This window comes from Lithobates pipiens, unplaced genomic scaffold, assembly GCF_037356315.1.
Source record: "Lithobates pipiens isolate NorthernLeopardFrog02 unplaced genomic scaffold, aLitPip1_a1.2 Scaffold_13, whole genome shotgun sequence".
Classification (NCBI taxonomy): Eukaryota; Metazoa; Chordata; class Amphibia; order Anura; family Ranidae; genus Lithobates; species Lithobates pipiens.
In genome coordinates, this window is record NW_027507718.1 from 483,352,076 (window position 1) to 483,373,225 (window position 21,150).

At 41.2% G+C, this 21,150-nt stretch overlaps 1 protein-coding gene across 1 annotated transcript in view; it reads left to right on the forward strand.

Annotated features, from left to right (window-relative positions):
* Positions 1-21,150, forward strand: part of RNF103 (ring finger protein 103) — a 31,443-nt gene that overhangs the window by 7,453 nt on the left and 2,840 nt on the right. The window contains exons 3-4 of the mRNA XM_077477966.1: positions 5,307-5,446; positions 10,293-10,408. Of these exons, the coding sequence (XP_077334092.1) occupies positions 5,307-5,446; positions 10,293-10,408 (256 nt within the window). The remainder of the gene's footprint in view (positions 1-5,306; positions 5,447-10,292; positions 10,409-21,150) is intronic.

A 21,150-nucleotide genomic window follows, 5' to 3' on the forward strand; every position in this document is an offset into this window, starting at 1 on the left:
TGTGCCTGGGACAGAAGCCCGAGACTGAGAGATGGAGCAGCAGAGAGCTGACAGAGGTAAAGAATTTGTACGAGAAAACACAGGGGTGCTGTGTTAGATGGAGGACCAAAGCACAAGGCCTGCGCAACAGAGCTGCCAAAGTGTCAGAAACCATGAATCAGATTGAGACAGAAGTACAGTTAAATCTCGCTTGTTTAATAATAATAAAGTAAACTGAGTAAACGTAGCCAAAACATAGCCAGAGTTCAGGAACCAGAACGCATAGTCAGACAAGCCAAAACGTCAGGGAGCCAGAGATGAGCGTAGTAGAACAGCAAGCAGGATCTGGAGCTAGAAGGGATGTCAGCCGAGCAAGTCTTTAAGAGGAACACAGGAGATTGAAAAAACAGCATATCCGATGTGTACTGAACTTTGCGATTCACTACCAATGAGCTAAACGACCCTCAAGTCGCTACAAAATATTAACCTATAGCTGTTGCCTTTTGAAGATTCTGTAAAAATGAGCACCAAGAGATTTTTCTTTCCAAAGGGAACATTTGCACAGGAAGTTCAAATAACTCCTGGCCCAATTGGAGAACTCACAAGAACCTTTCACAATACACATGGTGGTTGCCATTGCTGAATTGTTTATAAAGGTGCTTGGACCAAGAATGAAATCCTTCTCTTTGCGTCACTTCTTAGTAAGTTAATGACCCAGAACAATTCTGCGCATATAATATGTCTGACACCTGATATGTACATACTTGTCCTAAGTCAGTGAATTGCCAATTAAAGAAGATAGGATAAAGAGACACCATGTGGCAAATGGTTTGTAGATATTTGAGCATCACACCTTTTTGTGAGCTTATTGGACAACCCGTTCCAAACCACAGGCTTTGATATTGAGCTTCCCCCTCCTCCCCATAACTATAAAAGGCTCCACATGTCTGGAAAGGCCTTCGACAGAATTTTTACACACGGGCTGAATGTCGGAGCGACAGTTGAATAAAAACTTGCTGACATTTGGCCCATGTATATGGCAGGCGGTCCTGGAAAACCAGCAGTCAATCGGCTCCTCCATCAGTGCTCTCAGACAATGGCTGAGAGCTCTGACCACAGTGTTCTGTGGTCAGGACACAAAAGAATAGCAGGGGAGCTCGCTGCACTAACTTCAGATCATTAGTACAGCGGGTCCGACTGCAGTTGTCAGTTTTTTTACTAAAAAAAGTGGTGTGTACCAGGCTTAAGATTTTGTGCCATTTTGTGAAATTCCTGAAAAGTGATGAAAACACCCCCCTAGCATTTCTCGCCGTGGCCATCTTGAGAAAGGGCAGATGATTCATATCGCATTTACTTCCTATAATCTATTTGTAGTTAGCTCAAGCATGCTTGGAAAGGTGTGCTTGGCTGAATTACATAGTTATAGTTAGTAAGGTTGAATAAAGACACCAGTCCATCCAGTACACACTCACATTGGTCCCTACCCACAAGGAGCCCACAATCCAAGGTCCCCAACTCACATTCATATAGTAGGGCCAATTTTTTGGACAGAAGCCAAGCATGTCTTTGGAGTGTCTGAGTACCCGCAGGAAACTCACGCAGGCACAGGGAGAACATGCAAACTTCATGGCAGGTTGTGTCGTGGTTGGGATTTGAACCAGCGACCCTTTTTACTGCTAGGCGAGAGTGCTACCCATAACACCACTGTGCTGAGAAAACCCATTCTCCCCTCCTTCCCTCCTAAAGACTACTGGGATGTATGACATAATTTGCCTAAACAAGATACCAGGAAGTAACTGAAGAAATGTAAAAGTAAAAATCTTAAAACAAGTAAATATAATATACTTTCCAATCTATTTAATAATGTTAGCATGAGGATTAAAAATAATCAATGTTGATTGTGAGAATGAAGTTTCACTTTAAGTAACTCTAAGTTCTCGCCTTTAGCAGTAATGGCAGACACTCAGATCAGTTTAAAACTAACAGAAAATGGGAGCAAAGGTGGCTTTGGGCAACGCAATATACTGCCCAAAAAAAAAATAATCTAAGTTCCCAGCACACCTTTATGCTAGGTAGTAAAAAATATAACAACTGTTTTAACAAGTCCGGTTATAGTCTTTGTTGCATACATTTGCAAATATATGTAAAGCCACACTGCCACAATAAAGGCCCGTACACACGATGGGACTTTTTGACAACAAACATGCAAATTAGCTGTTTTGGAGCAACACCAGACCGTGTGTACGCTCCATCGGACAAACTTTTTCGGTTTTCGTGGGACTTTTGTTGGCTGTGCGAATGGACAAACTTTTTGACAACATAAGTCCGATGGAGCAAAGTCTGATCGTGTGTACACAAAACCATCAAACTTTTGTACAAAGTACAAACACACATGCTCAGAACCAATGCAAAAGATCAGACAGCAATACAGAAGTTGACCAAAGGTGGCACTGGAGTATTTGAACGTCCTCTTTTGAAGTGTTGTCAGTACGTTAAAATGTCACTTTGTTCGTGTTTGTTGCCTAAAAAGTCCTATCGTGTATATACAACACAAATTATGGCCAACGCCTTTTGTGCAAAAGTCCACGGGAAAGTTTGTACAAAGTCCGATCGTGTGTATGGGGCTTTAGACACCTCTGTTTGATCTCTAAAGCCACATACACATGATCTGACTCTTTACAAACTTTCCCGTGGATTTTTGTACAAAGGGCGTCGGCCGTGAACTTGTATTGCATACACATGGCAGGACTTTTTCAGCCAACTTTCACCAAATCACATGGTCTTCCTGCTCTTTACCGCCACCTTTGGTCAACTTCTGTATTGTTGTCTGATCTTTTGCATTGGTTCTGAGCATGCGTGTTTGTACTTTTGTACAAAAGTCCTATGGTTTTTCTGTACACACAATCGGACTTTTGTTGCCGGAAAGTTTGTCTGTTCAAACAGCCAACAAAAGTCAGATGAAAACCAAAAAAGTTTGTCCAATGGAGCATACACACGGTCGGATGTTACCTTTTTAAAACGGCTAATTTAGCATATTTGTTGTCAAAAAGTCAGATTGTGTGTATGGGCCTCTAAACTCCTTGTGTATCCAACTAATGGGACATGTGTAGCAATGCCTATGGTAACAGGAGGAAGCCCTTTCCTAAATGACAGATGCCCAACAGAAGCCTAGACTCGCTCAGTGCAGCTCAAGATCCCCAATGTGCATCTGTATTAAATCTAAGCATACAAACATGGCAACCACTCAGATAAATGTAACGCTAGCTAGAACTAACATTTTAAATGTGATCGTCACAAGGCTAAAATCAAAAATCCTTATACTGATAAAGCTTTGAGAAAAATAAATTGAATAGTATGTGGGATGGTGCTTTGTTTACAACCTCAGGAATAATTACACCTACATTTTTTATTTTATTTTTTTAAATATGCTGATAAGAATAGAGCGGCAGAAAGACACAGAACTTAGAGCATTGGAGAGAGATAAGTAAACACCACAGAAATGTCCCCAGGTCAGATTTCACATCCACTTTGTGTTTATTCCTGAGGTTGGAATGAAAGCACCTTAAAATCCCACACATTTCTTTTCTTTTTGTTACAGGGGTTTTGTGCTGAGGTCATTCAATTATACGTATATAAATGTGTTTTGTGGTGTTAAAGCTTTGTGAACTGAACATATACTTGTTTTGATGCTGGTTTATCAATCTCTGTGGACTATGTATTGTTGAATACTGTTAAAAATTGTTTTTTTTTTTTTTTTGCAAAGTTAATAGAACATCTCCCCCCCCCCCCCTTCTCCATAATTTAGGGGGGAGGAGCTCTGTAGTTCAGAGAGAACTGAAAGCAATGTTAACTGATAGCAGTCAGCACAGGCAGAGGGCACAAGAAGTTACAAGCTCACAAGATGATTTACAGGACAGAAAGTCAGTGCAAAAAGTGTTCACTTGAACAAGAGACGAGGGAACATCTTCTGTTAAGGTCTTAGAAAGTCACTAGAACAGGTGTCCTTCATTTTGGAAAGATCTCTTCTCACTTCTTGTTGCATTTCAGATCAGGAAGAGAAGGGAAATCTCTCCAATAGAAACAGAAAAGGGTCATAAAATTTAAAGGGGGTATGAAGTTACTAAACCCACAACAGTAAGATCAGTCGGTATATGCAGTAAAGCATGCTTGTTATGCTCATTGTGGATTCCAAGGGGTTAATCCTCTGCATTGCGTAAAAAAGGCTGTTTGCTACTGTCTTCTCTGGTCCACCCCTTCTTCCACTGTCCCCAATCCATCCCCTGCTAGAACAGAGGCTTGAAGGCACTCTGCGCATGCTCAGTTTGGTGTGTATTGCAAGAGCGTTTTTTTTTTTTATTTTTATTTTTTTTTTTCCCTTGTAAGGGTGCATGTGATCAGCATAGGTCCAATCGGCACTGTCCAGACAGGGTCAATGGTCCTGTAGCCTAATAGAGTAACAGAGTACAATAAAAACACCAGACGCTGATAGAAGTCACTAAACTGCTATATACATATATACCTCCTCCCATGCTCACCTCCGGGACTTTTCCAAAGCCTCTCCAATCCTATGGAATGCCCTACCCCAATCTGTCTGCCTATCTCCTACTTTATTAGCTTTTAGGCGATCCCTGAAAACCCTTCTCTTCAGAGAAGCCTACCCTACCCACACCTGACAACTGTATTTTCATTTTTCTCCATCAGCTCATCCCCCATAGTTATTACCCTTTTTTTTTATTTTTATTTTTTTTTTCCAACTTGACCCTCCCTTCTAGATTGTAAGCTCTAATGAGCAGGGCCCTCTAGTCCCTCCTCTATTGATTTGTATTGTAAGTGTACTGCCTGCCCTCATGTTGGAAAGCGCTGCGCAAGCTGTTGGCGCTATATAAATCCTGAATAATAATAATAATACTGCTAGCGAGAAAATGTATTTGGCAGTTTATATTTACTGAAATTACTTTTCCATGTTCTGTGGACTGTGGGAGACCAGATATAGTGAATGCAGGGTCCTGGGTTTAGTAACACTTTAACTATTATCACACTCTTTACCAAACAAAACCTTTTATTTTTTTTTTATTTTTTTTTTTATTTTTTTGCTTTAAATATACTTAAAATCTCTGTATTGCTCATTTTCCCACCATTTTTTAATATATGCACATAATATGCCTGTTTAAAGTTTTGCATGAGTATCCTGCTAATTATTTTCTAACAATATTTATACACAGTATTTGTAAATATGCTTCACATTTTTTCAGGTAGAATTTTATCTTGGATCTTGGTGCTGTGTTGCTTACTCTTCTATGCTAATTTTTTCATATTGTGCCCATCAGGTGACTTGATGGAAGGAGAGCTGTACTCTGCCCTGAAGGAAGAGGAGGCCTCAGAAGCCGGCTCCAGCACTAACTTCAGTGGAGAAATGCACTTCTATGAGCTGGTGGAAGACACAAAGGATGGCATCTGGCTGGTGCAGGTAACTGGCTTTATGGTGTGTGTAGATGTATGCACTGTGTACTTGCTGGTAGATTGAGTTGTCTTCTGGATGTTTCACTCTTTCATAGACTCCAACATTGAGATCTTGCAACCCAGATACTCCTGTCACTTGTGAAGGTGTCTTACTCGAGTTTATGAATTACTTTAGAAGGAAATACACAGGCAGCCTGGGGCTGTAGTGTATTGGTATCTGATAGGTACATTTCAATGTTGGAGTTTGTGAGCTATAAAGAAGACATAAGGTGGCCAGCAACTAATAGATCTACCCTATACAAATAACTTTTGGTATGTATTTTACATCTGAGCTTTCAATAAATCATTCAAAACAAAATTAAAACTTCAAATGATGGAGGAACACAAACATGAAATGTGGTTGTAAAGGTAAAAAAAACAAACAAAAAAAAACACCTTTTATCTTAATGCATTCTCTGTTAATAAATATGAAAATAGTTCATTTCATTCATAGTTCTTTCTATCTTATGAAAATAGTTAATCTGCCCCACCCCCTTACAGTGCTCACAGCTTATAATTCCTTCTTTTATTTATTTTTTTAATTTTATTTTTTTGCACTAAAATATTGCCACTATATACCTTTTTGGCTGATCTGAATACCATGGTCAGTGATGAACTGCACAGTTTCTCCAGTGCTAAGAGTTCAGGAAGGAGGAGATTTCCACTACAGCCTGTATACATGCCCACATGTGTGATGTCAATGTCATGTGACCTGGCTAGTTCAGCTCAACAAGGAAATATTCTCTACACTGTACAGCATAAAGGACACAACTGAGCATGTGCAGGTCAGCTACCCTGCCTGTTAGCTGGCCTTTCCCAGATAGACAGTGCAGGAGAGGAAGGATCTGTGCATACAGGATAAAACTGCCTTTTTACATAATGAGTATAACAAGCATGCTATGCTGCATATACAAACAAATGTTACTGTTGTGGGTTTAGTAACACTTTAAGATAATAAAACCTTAGCTACCTTTTTAGTAGCTCCCATCCAGCTCCCCCCCCCCCCCCCCCCCCCAAATACCGTACTTACCTGAGCCTGATCTCCTCCAGGTTGTTTGTTGTTGTGTGTTTTTTTTTTTTTTTTTTTTTTGTTAAACAAAAAAAACCCCCAAAATTTGGAGAAAAAAAAATGTTTTTCTTAGTTTCTGTTATAAAATTTTGCAGACAAGTAATTTTTCTTCTTCACTGATGTGCCCTGGTGAGGAGGTACTGATTAGGCTGTCCTGAATATCAGTGTAAATGTCCCCTGTTACAGGAAAGCTGGTTATTGGCTTTCCTTTCCTCACAGTGACCACACTGAGTAAAGGAAATGCGGATAACGTATTTGTTTACATGTAATCAGCTGTGATTGGACACAGCTGATCACATGGTAAAGAGCCAACGTCATTAACTCTTTACCCTGATCAGTGATATGCCAATCACTGTGCTGCACGCCCCCGAGGGGGGGGGGGGCACATGCACGGCAAGAATGGGAGTTTGTAATATGATCGACATTTGGCCCATGTGTATGGCAGCTGGTCCCACAGAAGCTTGCGTGTTGGACAAGCATGCTGGGAAACCAGCAGCTGACTGGCTCCTGATCAGTGCTGTCAGCCAATGGCAGAGAGCACTCAGATTCTATGGAGCTGAAAATTGCGTTGAACTGCACCCAAAAACTCACGGGACAATTTTTTCAAAAAAACGCATTGGGTTTGGACTGCATATATGTGAATGGCCACCATAGAAAGTCCTGTTATTTCACTTGTCATGTGATTCCATGCATTCTGGAACGCATATGAAATCGCATCAGTGTGAATGAGGGCTTAAGGCTTGGTTCACACTGGATCTGGCTGCGGATCACACAGGAGCGCGGTGCGTCCCTGTTCCCTGTTTCAGGGACGAATCAGGACCAAATCTATGTCTGAATTTGGCCCTGAAACGGAGCCAAAGATGCACAGTCCACTAATGTGTAGTGATTTCTGTGCAGTGCACTCCGCAGCCGCAACGGAGATATGTGAACGGAGTCCATAGGGAGCCAGACGCATTTTCCTGCCATGCTACTTGGATGTGGAGAAAACCGCATCCAATTCGCATAGGTTTGAACCCGGCCTAAAAAGGTTTGTAAACCCTCATGTTTTTTCACCTTAATGCATTCTATGCATTAAGGTGAAAAATCTTCTGTAGTGCTGCAGCCCCCCTCTAATTACCTGAATGCTGTCCTCTTCCATCCATCTCTGGCTGGTGTCTTGTGTCCTGATTGGATAGATTGTTAGCTGCGCAGCCATTGGCTCCCGCTGCTGTCAATCAAATCCAGTGATGCGGGGGCAGGGCCAAGTCCTGCATTCTGTGTGAATGTACACAGGTGAAGGACTCGGGAGCACGGGTGTCCACCAATGAGATCGTGTCTCCCAACGTGGGCGCTCGATGCGGGGAGGAGCCACCAGTGCTGCTGAGGAACCCCAGAAGAGGAGGACCGAGTCCACTCTGTGCAAAACGAACTGCAGTGGAGTTAAGTATGACATTTTTGTGTTTTATAAAAACTAGGGTTTACAAACCCTTTAAGTACGGTGGAATATAGCATTGCCTTCACAAAAAATAAAAACTTTCTTTTAAAAGTTTTAACATGGTTTACTTTAATAAATGGGCACCCTGGAGAGAATAACAGCTCATATTTTGAACAGGTTGGGTTCAGGCATAGTCCCATGTTGGGGATTATATATATCTGGAGGCATGGATACTGTTACTTTATGTATATTTGTCTTGTGTACAATTCAGTACACACAACCATTAGATAGAGCTCCTTCATTTTGCCAGCCACACCTGAGTGTATCACTACAGTTCTATTCAGAACCTGTTTGACCACATTGTACGTAGGCATTGTTAAACCTGTCCAGGGGCAGTTCCTGTATTCATTTGTAGCTGTGCTTTTAGGTTAACCACTTGACCTCCAGAAGGTTTTACCCCTTCATGACCAGGGACAGTTTGTTGCTATTCAGCACTGCGCTACTTTAACTGGCTATTGCACAGTCATGCAACACTGTACGCAAATACAATTTATATAATTTTTCACACAAATAGAGCTTTCTTTTGGTGGTACTTGATCACCTAGATATATATAGATAGATAGAGATATATAGATATATAGATATATATAATCTCTATTATTGTGCAATATTTTCTACTTTCTGTTTATAAAACATATCTGTCAAAATCAAATTTTTTTTTTTTTTTAAATGTAGACCAAAATGTATTCTGTTACATAAAAAGAATATTCGCTGACTGGACCCAAAATTAATAAATGAGTAAATGATGAATGATAAAAATGAATGAGCTGCAGTCCCTAAAAGACAAAAGTCTACAAAATAAAATGCAAAACCTCTGGGACCTCGCTGAAATTACTCCCTCTTGTTCGTTCTTGTGCAAACAATTCAAATCAAATAATTATCAAAATGATAGTACATATAGCCTGTGATTTAATCCAATGTGATATCTGTTTGTAAATTAATGAATCAAAATTACCTAAAAGTATAACTACAGTTAATCCACATAAATATAAAATATGTGTATATGTATATGTGTGTATATGTATGTGTGTGTGTATGTATGTATGTATATATATATATATATATATATATATATAAGTGATTCCAAAGGTTCATGTGTTTTTGTTATTAAAAAAAAAAAAAAAAAAACATGTTACCTCCTCTGTGCTAGGGTTTTGCACCGATATTGCTTTTCAGGGGTCCCCCCAGGGAGCTCCAGGCTTCTCCTCTTCAGCGAGTGGCCCCCACGGAGAGACGCTTTCTATGGGGAGCAGTCATGCGGCCGCGCTCCCGAGTCCTGCTACGTCCATTGACAGCAGGACTCTGCCCTGCCCCACGGTTCCTGTGTCACTGGATTTGATTGACAGCAGCGGGAGCCAATGGCTCCTGCTGCTCTTAATCTATCAAATGAGGACCCGAGACAGCGGCTGGAGATGCTGGGCTCATCCCTGTCACTGGAAAGATCAAGCTCAGGTAAGAAAAAGAGGGGGCACTGGAGGACTTCTGTACAAAAGGTTTTTCACCTTAATTCATAGAATGCATTAGAGTGAAAAACTGTGAGGATTTACAACTCCTTGAATAATTCATCTAATAAGTCAACTAATGTATAGTGTTAGAACAAGATGGTGCAGTCCCATAATCAAACATGCAAAAGTGTTCACGTCGCACAACCCCAGGGGACCTCTCCCTAGGAATCCAGTACTCGCCAGGACTAAATAAAAAATATACATCACAATGAATCACAGTGATTGTTTTTGTCAATCACAGCCAGTGAGCCACTGGGGAAACAGGGGGTGGGGCCAAGTGGTTCCATGTGTGAATGGACACGCAGAGCTACTGCAGCTTAGGAGCGCATGTTTGGGTGCCCCCAGTGCAAGCTGCTTGCTGTGGGGGGGAGGGGACCCGACAGTAGGGAGGAGCCAAAAGCGCCGGCTGATCTGCCAAGAGGAGGACCTGGGCTGCTCTGTGCAAAACCAACTGCTCAGAGCAGGTAAATTGCCTTTCTTTTATTTATTTTTTATTAACAAAGGCTTTACTATTGTTAACCATGGATAATGAGCCCTAGAATTATTTCTCCCACTCCAGCATTTGCAGCAATATGTAACGCGTGTAGTGTAATTTAATGTTTTCGTATGTAGGCACCCCTGACGAGTGCGTTTTATGTCAAGCGTATTTGAAAGCCCCTTTTACATGAATATGTTTAATAAAATCATGCTGTTTATTGACTATTTTTAGCTGTGCCCATCAGATATCACCCTTTTTGAGTTGCTGCTTATTTTTATTTTTTTCCAGGTGGTTGCGAATGATCGAAGTCCTCTAGTGAGTAAAGTGCACTGGGAGAAGATGGTGAATAAAGTCACCAAGTTTGGCATCCGGACAGGGACGTTCAACTGCTCCAGTGACCCCAAGTGAGTAGAGACCTCTGTACATTTTATCTCTTTAACCTCTTCCATCCCTGTTGAACTGATACGGCTTTTTTAAGACGGAGTACAAGTACTGATACTTTCCCCCCCCCCCCCCCCCCCAAGTACTCGCCGATACCGATTCCCTTTTTTTTATTATTTTTTTTTTTTTTATGTCATGTGACAGTGCACAAATATCCAGCAGTGTCGGTCTTTTTTTTTTTTATTTCATTTTTTTTGTTTAATATTTTTTTTTTCATCAGCCCTTTTGGGGGTTGTTTTTGGTGAGATATCAGGGGTCTAAACGGACCCCTGATATCTCCCCTTTGAGACAAGGAAAGGGACTGAGGACACACATATTCCCCAGTCCCTTTTTTCTGCAGCCTCAGCTGCACTGGATAGGAATGGACAGAAGACAGCGGATCCTCTCCACGTTCTTAAACTGAAGAATCATAAACACAGTTTACTATGCTCAGTTATGAATGGACAGAGTCAGTGATCACTGATTCCGTTCATGTGGAAAAGGAAGGAGACGGTAAATTACATATTTACCAGCTCCTACCTCCGCTTTCAATCCTGACGGGGAGACCGGTGAAGGAGGAGGAGCCCGGGAGGACACAGGGGCACCCAGAGGAGGACACGGGGGGGGGGGGGGGGGGGTGGGGGGGACCTAGAGGATGACATGAATCGTGGACCAGAGAAGGACATGGGGAACACAGAGGGGGACATGGAGGAGGACACAGGGGACAGTCGGTGCAGAGGTGGGAGCAGTTACAAGCACCGATTTCCTGGACAGCTGTGAATGGGAGAGGAGGAGAAGTGGCTGTCAGAAAAGCTATACAGGGAGATCCCCCGCTGCACCAATCATGTCTGAGGCTGCCCAGGTATCGGATTGGGCATCGGAGCATTTGCACAAGTACTTGTACTCGTGCAAATGCTCAGTACCGATACTGGTATCTGTGCAACCCTACTGACTGTTATGCTGGTGCTTTGCCTTCAGTGCTGACAGGAACAGGTATAGAGAAATTCTAACACTGATTTGGGCTAGGTTCACATCTATGCAGGTTGTGGTTGATGTGTTTTTTCTGCCTTGTTTTGCGGTTCTTTTTTGCATTTTTTAACATAAGTTTTTGATGCGTTTTGCAATTTTCTTTATTTTTGCTAATAGATAAGTATGAACGTTCTGTTCATGGATTGTGACTTTGATGTGACTTTATACTCTCTTGCACTCAAGTAGCATCACGGTAGTTCCAGAACCTTTTTATGTGTCCAAAGTCAGGTTAGGGATAATTGTTGGGGTTAACAGTAATCATTAGGGTTAGCATTCTAACCTTAACAATTACTGCTTTTCCCGACCCTAAGCCTAACATACGACTTTGGACACATAACGGTTCCTTCCACTACCTTGATGCTACTTCAGTTCCAAAGAATCTAAAGTCGCATTAAAAAGTCACAACTGCCTATTAAACAAAACACATCAGAAATGCAACACCTTGTGTTTTTGGTTCGGGTCCATTGAAGTCTATTAAACGCAATCTGCTGGGGGAAAAAAAATCCTTGGCCCTTTACAAAAAAAAAAAAAAATGCATGAAAACGCACATAGGTGAACTAGATCCATAGGAAACCTTGATAAATGAACTGTAGTGCTTTTCTGCAGAAACCCATAGGTCTGAACCAAGCGTAACGCCACAAATTGTTCTGGGTCTGTAACTGAAAAGTACTAAAGTAAGGCAAACAGGAATCTGGCTTTTCAGGAGGAAGCCAGATATTTTCCTTTGCTTGCAGGACATGTCAAAATATGCATATATTGTACAGGTGTACTGAATCTTTATTTTTTGCTCTGGACTAGGCTTTAACCACTTAAGGACTGCCCCACACAGATGTACTGTGGCAGGGCAGCCATCATGCACAAAATCACTTACCTGCACGTGATTTTGTTACATGGGGTCTGGGGCCTGCTGCCAGCGACCCGCTTCTGCTGTTATTTGACACAGCCGGGAGCCAATCGGCGGACTCGATGTCTGCTGGGACCCACCAATCGTTCTGAGGAGAGTTCTGCCAGAGGGGAAAAATGAAGATGTGTTTTTTTTTATTTTTTTTGTAACTTTAGAACTGATCACTGTATTGGTGTCACTGGTCCCCAAAAAGATTTGTCCGCCGCAGTCCTACTAAAAATTGCTGTTCACCGTCATTTGATAGTAAAATAAATAAAAATTCCATAAATATATCCCATAGTTTGTAGACACTATAACATTTGCGCAAACTATCAAGATACGCTTATTGGGATTTTTTTTTTTTTAACCAAAAATATGTAGCAGAATATTGGCCTAGATGAATACATTTAGATTTTTTTTACGTTTTGGGTGAGTTTTATAGCAGAAAGTAAAAAATATTGATTTGTTTTTCAAAATTGTCAGCCTTCTTCTTTTTTTTTTTTTATAACGCAAAAAATGAACACAGAGGTGATCAAATTCCACCAGAAGAACGCTCTATTTGTGGGAAATAAGACATTTAATTTTATTTGGGCACAACATCGCATGACTGTGCAATTGTCGGTTAAAGTAACTCAGTGTTTCACAATAAATGGTCTGGTCATGAAGGGGGTAAAACCTTTCTGGGGCTGAAGTGGTTAAATGTTCAGTCAGTACAGGCAATCCCAGAGTTACAAACATTCGACTTACAAATGGAGGGAGACAACAGGAAGTGAGAGGAAATCTTCTCCACTGAAGCTTTATCACCAATCCTTGTTTCCAGAACTATCCAACATTTTCAAAATCCAATTGCCACAGGGAAAGAAAGTGAGGTGAAATTAACCTTTCCAATGCTATCCAAAAAATTGAAATTTTTTTTGGCTCGAGTTGCACTTGGAAAATGTGCCTGTTCCAACTTGCAACAAACCGACAGACATCTTGTTTGTATCCCAGGCACTGCCTGTTTATTACTTTTTACTCAAGCACTGCAGATGAGCATTGGCAAGGAATTCTAGTTTGTACAAGGTCTTGGTCTGCATCCAAAATGATGCGTTTTCCCACCGCTGCCGTTTGGCAGACCTCAGCTGCTGGCCCATATGGGTCCAACCCCTGACTACCCCTCCCCCTCTCCCCCTGCTTTCTCTTTATCTACTCAAGGCAAACACTCTTCCCTCGCCTTTCTTTTCACTTATGGCTACCCTCAGTCCTTTTCTCTCTAACCTCCGCTTTTTCTTACTCTTCCTTTGTCTGAATGCTTCCTCCATGAACCAATTGCCATTTTCTATCTCCTTGCCTCCTAAGAGGCACCTACATCTGCCAACACAGAGCACTCCCTATTACATAGTTGGTAAGGTTGAAAAAAGACACTATGTGTGTACGCTTATTAATTCAATATTACGTTGTAAATCCCTGTATGTTGTGGCCGTTTAAGTGCCTATCTTAATAGTTTTTTTAAATGATCGATGCACCCTGCTGAAACCACTGCTTGAGAGAAAATTCCACGTTCTTACTCCTTTTACCATAAAGAACCCTCTTTAAGCCAGGGATTTGCAATTAGCAGACCTCCAGCTGTTGCAAAACTGCAAGTCCCATCATACCTCTGCCTCTGGGTGTCATGCTTGTGGCTGTCAGTCTTGCTATGCCTCATGGAACTTGTAGTTCTGCAACAGCTGGAGGTCCGCTAATTGCATATACCTGCTCTACGCAGTTTCTGGTTAAATCGCTTTTCCTTTAGTGAATGGCCATGAGTCTTTTTAAATGCCCTTTTGCGTAAAAGTCTTATCCCTATTGTGGGGTCACCAGTATGGTATTTGTACATTGAAAACATATTCCCTCTCAGGCGTCTCTTCTCCAGAGAGAATAAGTTACAGTGCTTGTAATCTTTCTTCATAACTAATATCCTCCATTCCCTTTATTCATTTTGTTGTAGAGGTCGACCGATATGGGTTTTTCTCTGGCCGATGCCGATATTTAGAAATCATGGCGGCCGATAGCCGATATATGATGCCGATTTTTTTTTTTTTTTTTTTTTTTTTTATTATTTTATTTATTTATTTATTTTTTGGCCCGATATGTTAGGCCGATTTTTATTTATTTATTTATTTATTTATTTTTTTCCCTTTTTTTATTATTATTTTTTTTAATCCCCCTTGAACTAACACACCTTTCCCACTGGGGCGTTTTTCAGGCGCTTTTGGGCTAAAAATAGCGCCTGGAAAGTGCCTGCAAAATGGCTCCCCTGCAGTCTGTGTGAAAGACAGAGTGCTTTCACACGGAGGCGATGCGCTGGCAGGATCTTAAAAAAAAAAGTCCTGCAAGCAGCACGTTTGGAGTGGTGTATACCGCTCCTCCACCACTCCTGCCCATTGATATGAATGGGCACCACTGCCGAAGCGCATGCAATGCGATTTGGCAGCAGTGCTTCATGGGCGCATTTAACCTCTTCCTTGGCCGCTAGCTGGGTTATATGTGCCCCACTAGCAGCCAAATAGCACCGCTAAAATGATGGTAAAGAGCCGCTAAAACTTGCGTTTTACCATCAACGCCTGCCCGCTCCAGTGTGAAAGCAGTCTTCATAAGTGATACAGAAAATTTCTTACATTTAAACATTTATTAAATAAAACAAACCTCCAATCAGTTTACTTGTATGTATGATTTAGATAAAAAAAAAAAAAAAAACCTATATATTAAATAAAAACAGGTAGTCAAAACTTTTGGACGAAAAAAAAAAAATGGGCTAACTTTACTGTTTTTATTTTATTTTTATTTTTTAACCACTTTCCACCCGGCCAATGCATATATACGGCCGGGTGGGAGCCGTCTACTCCTGATAGGACGTTCAGGAACGTCATTCAGGAGTAGCGGGATCGCGCGCGCGTGCCCGCGCAGCGGCGCGATCCCGATGTGCTCGTGTCACCCGGACACGGCACATCTCAGATCGGCAGGAGGGCTCTGTGATTGGCCCTCCTGATCACATGACGGCCATGTCCAATCACGGCCGTCATGTGATGTAAACAAACAGCCGGTTGCTAGGCAATCGGCTCTCCTCTCCTCACACGGAAGTCACCGCTGAGGAGAGGAGAGCAGAACGCTGCAGCCGGCTGATGATCAGTGAGTATGGGCTGCTTTTTACAGCTTTTTACTCACTGATCATCAGTGTAGTGTAAACACACAACACACCACACAGTACAAACACAGTCCCCACATATGTCCCCAAAACACACATGTCCCCAAAACATACATGTCCCCAAATAATAAAAACACATGTCCCTAATAATAAAAACATGTCCCCCACATATGTCCCACTAAAATCACATGTCCCAATGATTATCTGCACACATATGTATGTGATCACCTGCACACATATGTACATGATCATTTGCGTACATATGTCCGTGATCACACAAACCAATTATTATACACTTAACGGAATTTTTTTTACCAAAAACATGTAGCAGAATACATTTTGGCTTAAATTTATGACAAAATTTGATTTTATTGGATTTCTTTTCAAATAGAAAAAAGAAAATATTGTTTTTTTTCCAAATTTCCGCTTTTTTTGCGCTTATATCGCAAAAAAAAAAAAAAACGGAGTCGTGAATAAATAACACCAAAATTAAAGCTCTATTTGTGCGAACAAAATGATAAAAATTTCATTTGGGTACAGTGTAGCATGACCGCGCAATTGTCACTGAAAGCGCTAGAGCGCTGAAAGCTGAAAATTGGGCTGGGAAGGAAGGGGGCGAAAGTGCCCTGTATTGTAGTGGTTAAATAGTGTATTTTTTTCCCAAAAAAATGCATTTGAAAGACCTCTGTGCAAATGCCGTGTGACATAAAATATTGCAACAACTGCTATTTTATTCCCTAGGATCTCTGCTAAAAATATATATATAATTTTTTTGGGGGGGGGGGTCTAAGTGATTTTCTGGCAGAAAATACAGGATTTTTACTTGTAAGCAACAAGTGTCAGAAAAGATTTAGTCTTTAAATGGTTAAACTGAGAACTTCTACACACAGAGATGATTTCATTCATTCAAGTGTAAACATTGTATCTTTCTGTTCTTTTCTTGGCAGAGCCCAGAGAGGAGGAAAGTTTCTATGACGACTCAGGCAACTTACACTGACTTCTATTACAGAAGTCATTTCAAAGTCCCACTGTAGTTCTAAATCGGCTTTTTATCAGCACAATCGGCTGATGCCAATTATTTAAAAAACGGCAAATATCGGCCGATATATCAGTCGACCTCTATTTTGTTGCCCTTCTGTGGACTCTCTCCAGTTCCAGTACATCCTTCCTGAGGACTGGTGCCCAGAACTGGACTGCATGCTGTTGGCATTGCATGACATTGCTGAGCCTATCATCTACTAGGACCCCCAGGTCCTTTTCCATCCTAGATTCCCTCAGAGGTTCTCCCTCCAGTGTATAGCTTGCATTCATATTTTTGCCACCCAAATGCATTATTTTACATTTTTTTTTATATTAACCACTTTCAGACTGGACCATTTTGCTGGCTTAAGACCAGAGCACTTTTTGCGATTCAGCACTGCGTCGCTTTAACTGACAGTTGCACGGTCGTGCGACGTGGCTCCCAAACAAAATTGACGTCCTTTTTCCCCACAAATAGAGCTTTCTTTTGGTGGTATTTGATCACCCCTGCATTTTTTTTTTTTTTTTTTTTTTTTGCGCTATAAACAAAAATAGAGTGACAATTGTGAAAAAAAACGCATTATGGCGGACGCATTAGACATTTTTGACACATTTTTGGGACCATTGTCATTTATACAGCAATCAGTACTATACAAATGCACTGATTTTCTTTGTAATGACACTGGCAGTGAAGGGGTTAACCAGGGGGTGGCAGTGTAGGGGTTAAGTGTGTCCTAGGGGCGTGTTACTAACTGTGGGGGGCTGAGCTTTGTGTTAGTGAAAACTGGTCTCTGTTCCAATCACATGGAGCAGAGATCAGTGTCACTTGTTGCCAGGCACAACAGGGAGATGCTGTTTACAACGGCATCTACCCGATCAGCCTCCCTGTGAGATGATCGCGGGTATCCCCACGGCGATTGAGTCAGCGGGACCCACGACCGCACTCACGGGGGTCCCGACCGGCGGCACACACGCGATGGCAGGGCGGCATATAGAAATGGACGTACCTGTACGCCAATATGCCTGCCCGTGCCATTCTGCCGACGTTCGCCAGTCGGGAAGTGGTTAAACCTCATTTTCCATGTAGTTGCCCGCCCCATTAATTTGTTCAGATCTTCTTGCAAGGTTTCCACATCCTGCGAAGAAGTTATCGCCCTGCTTAGCTTAGTATCGTCCGCAAATACAGAGATTGAGCTGTCTACCCTATCTTCATCATTTATGAATAAATTAAATGGTATTAAACCACTCAGGGCCCCTATTCCTTTAAATTGACAATTTTATTGTTCATGATGCTTTGTTTTCACTCATGACCTATAACAGTGATGGCGAACCTTGGCACCCCAGATGTTTTGGAACTACATTTCCCATGATGCTCTAGTACACTGCAGAGTGCCAGAGCATCATGGGCAATGTCGTTCCAAAACATCTGGGGTGCCAAGGTTCACCATCACTGACCTATAATATTCTTTTCCACATTTCCTCTTTAAACTCACCTCTGTTCACCCAACCGTTTTTTATCTACCATCTCTACAAAGAGAAATGGCTCTAGGCTTTATGAGGCCTTTGGCAAATTTTAGATTCACGCCCATAATGGGCAAAATAATTCAAGTGAAAAAATGAACTGTGTAAATTGCATATATTAAATATTAAAGGGGTTGTAATACCTGAAGGTTTTTCATCTTAATGCATTCTATGCTGTTGTCACTCAAACCCAGTGACTCAGGAGTAGAAAAGATGTAGCTGGATAGCATCTAGGCTGGTAAACAGACTAACTGCACAGCCCTGCCATGTTTCACACCGAACACGGTGCTGGATGAAAGGAAAAAGCCTTTTTCACCTAAAACCCCAAAATCAAGCTGACACGTTGAAAGCATACATAATGGTAATAAATGAATGACATGATAAATCTTATCCTTGGGTGAAGAGGTATAGGTGTAACCTAAAAAACATAAAAAATGACACAAGTAAAAACTTTTTTTTTGTATGTAAAAAAAATATATATTTATACATGCATCTGCAGACACGCAAAAAAAAAGAGCGAAAGAAACAAACTCTCAATTTGTGTGTATGCCGATGCATGGGGCTCATTGAATTTCAAAACCACCAGAGAAAAACACACAAAAAATATTCCCTAAAAATGACACATCCCATAAAACGTTTCATAATAGAAAGATTGCCAATATCTCATTATTGGGTGTGTCTACGTAGGTCTTCTCCTATGATACAATGCATAGATATAAAAAATAAAAGTAAATATAGGAAAAAAACAAATACGCAATCGATATCGAATGTTCTAAAACCAAGGGCAAGTTCAATGCGAATATCATTATACCGACAGGTATGAGGAGATGATGCAAAAACCCAGTTGATTGATCACACACCCAATATAATATATCAGCTGTGTGATCATCAAACGAATGACAAACATGTCTAATAGGATAATAATTAACATAAAAAAATACTGATATTCATAATCACTGCAGAGAAAATGCTGCAATATATGCATACAGCCCTATTCAAAAAACAGTCTCAATCGAATAATTGGCCTGTCCTCAATGTAAAGCAATTATAATAAATGGAAAATGGTGAATAAACTCTGGCAGAAACATAATAAAATGAGCCCAGCAGAACCAGATGGAAAAAACCTGTCAGCACCAGACCGACAACCAGTGAAATGGGAGCCATACACATTAGCTTAGTAAATACTGGGCAATCAATATGTGGAAAATTCACTCATAAAAGAATGAAATGCCCCAGTCAAAGTTAAGGCCCATAGGCTGCCTCGTATGGAGATGGAATATCCAATAAACCTCCCTCTTGCATAACCGACTAAACCAATCACCCCCTCTTTTAGATAAAGTGACGTTTTCCACCCCCTGAATGCGTAAGCCACTGACATCCTTATCATGGCAAAGATTCCAATGCTTTGCCACATTAGTGGGGTGGTTTTTGGAAATGTCATAGAGGTGGTCATACAATCTGTCTCTCAGTCTTCATGTTGTGTGTCCAACATGCTGTATGCAACATTGTTCACACGTAAATAACAAATTTAGTGTCACAGTTAATGAAGGCCATGGCTTTAAAATCCTTATTTAGAGACCTAGAAAGGATGGTATCGCCTCATAAAATGTGGGGGCAACATGGACAATTATTGCCCCCCACATTGAAACGATCCCTTAAACTGTAACCAGTTGAGGCGTTGAACGCTACTCGAATAGAGGCTTGGGGACAACATGCCACCAATAGTTGGGGCCCTGCGGGAGACTGATCTAATACCCTTAGAATTTGAGCATAGACAGGATCGTTGTAGAGAATAGGTAAATATTTCTCCACGATCCCTTTAATTTTACTAAACTCTAAACTATAAGACGTGGAGAACACCGGAATTTTTATAGATTTGTCAGATACCCGCCTTCTCCCATCTCCTCCATTCTTGACCTTATCACGAAGGAGATGACATCAGTCAGTGACGCGGGAGTCGGGGGACCCCACAACTCGTAGCAATTTCGCTCTCCACCCCAACATCTCAAAAAAACAAACGCGTACATAGACTTATCTTAAAAAACAAAAAAAAAAAAACGAGGCATATAGGGAGCGCGCACGGCGTGACGTAGGAGCTTGTGCTACTGGCAATTGCTCCAGAGAAGGAGAGAACGGAGATCTGTCAATGTAAATAGACAGATCTCTGTTCTGTCAGGGTTAAGGAGAGTGATTCCCCCCCCCCCTGCCAATGACCTTTATACAGTAATCAATGGCTATTTATAGCACTGATTGCTGTATAAATTTCAATGGTCCCAAAATAGTGTGAAAAGTGTCCAATCTGTCCACCGCAATGTCAGGACATCCTGATTAAAAATCACAGATCGCCGCCATTACTAGTAAAAAAAAAAAAAAAAATACCATAAATCAATAATCTATTTTGTAGACTCTATAACTTTTGCGCAAACCAATCAATATCTGCTTTTTGTTAAAAAAAAAAAAAAAAAAAAAAAAAAAAAAATATGTAGAAGAATACAGTCTGGCCTAAACTGAGGAAGAATGTGAAAAAAAAAAAAAAATATATATATATATATATACGCAAAAAATAAAAAAACCGCAGAGGTGATCAAATACCAATAAAAGAAGGCTCTATTTTAGGGAAAAAAAGGACATCAATTTTGTTTGGGTACAGCGTTGCACGACCACGCCATTGTCGGGCACAGCGATATATTGCAAAAAATTGGCCTGGTCAAGAAGGGGGTTCTTCCGGGGCTGAAATGGTTAATAATGTAAACATAAACATCTGGTTCACCGCTCACTGATTGCTCCAGGCTCACTGATTAGTTGCTAGGTTACAGCACATCAAAGCCACTCATTGATTGGTTGCAAGAGGTTACTGCACAATATTACCCCTCAATGCTAGGTTGCTAGAAGTTACTGTACAACATTACCACTTAATGATTGGTTGCTAGAGGTTACTGCACATTATTACCTCGCTGGGTGGCAGGGCAGTATTGTAGTGTGTGATACAACTGTTGGGGTGCAGTTGGTTGGATGGCAGGATGCAGTTTGATGGTGGCAGCATTGGGGTTAGAGGCTGAGATCATATCTCCCCTATAATGGTAGGGGGTAGGCTGATAGGATGCCAGAGG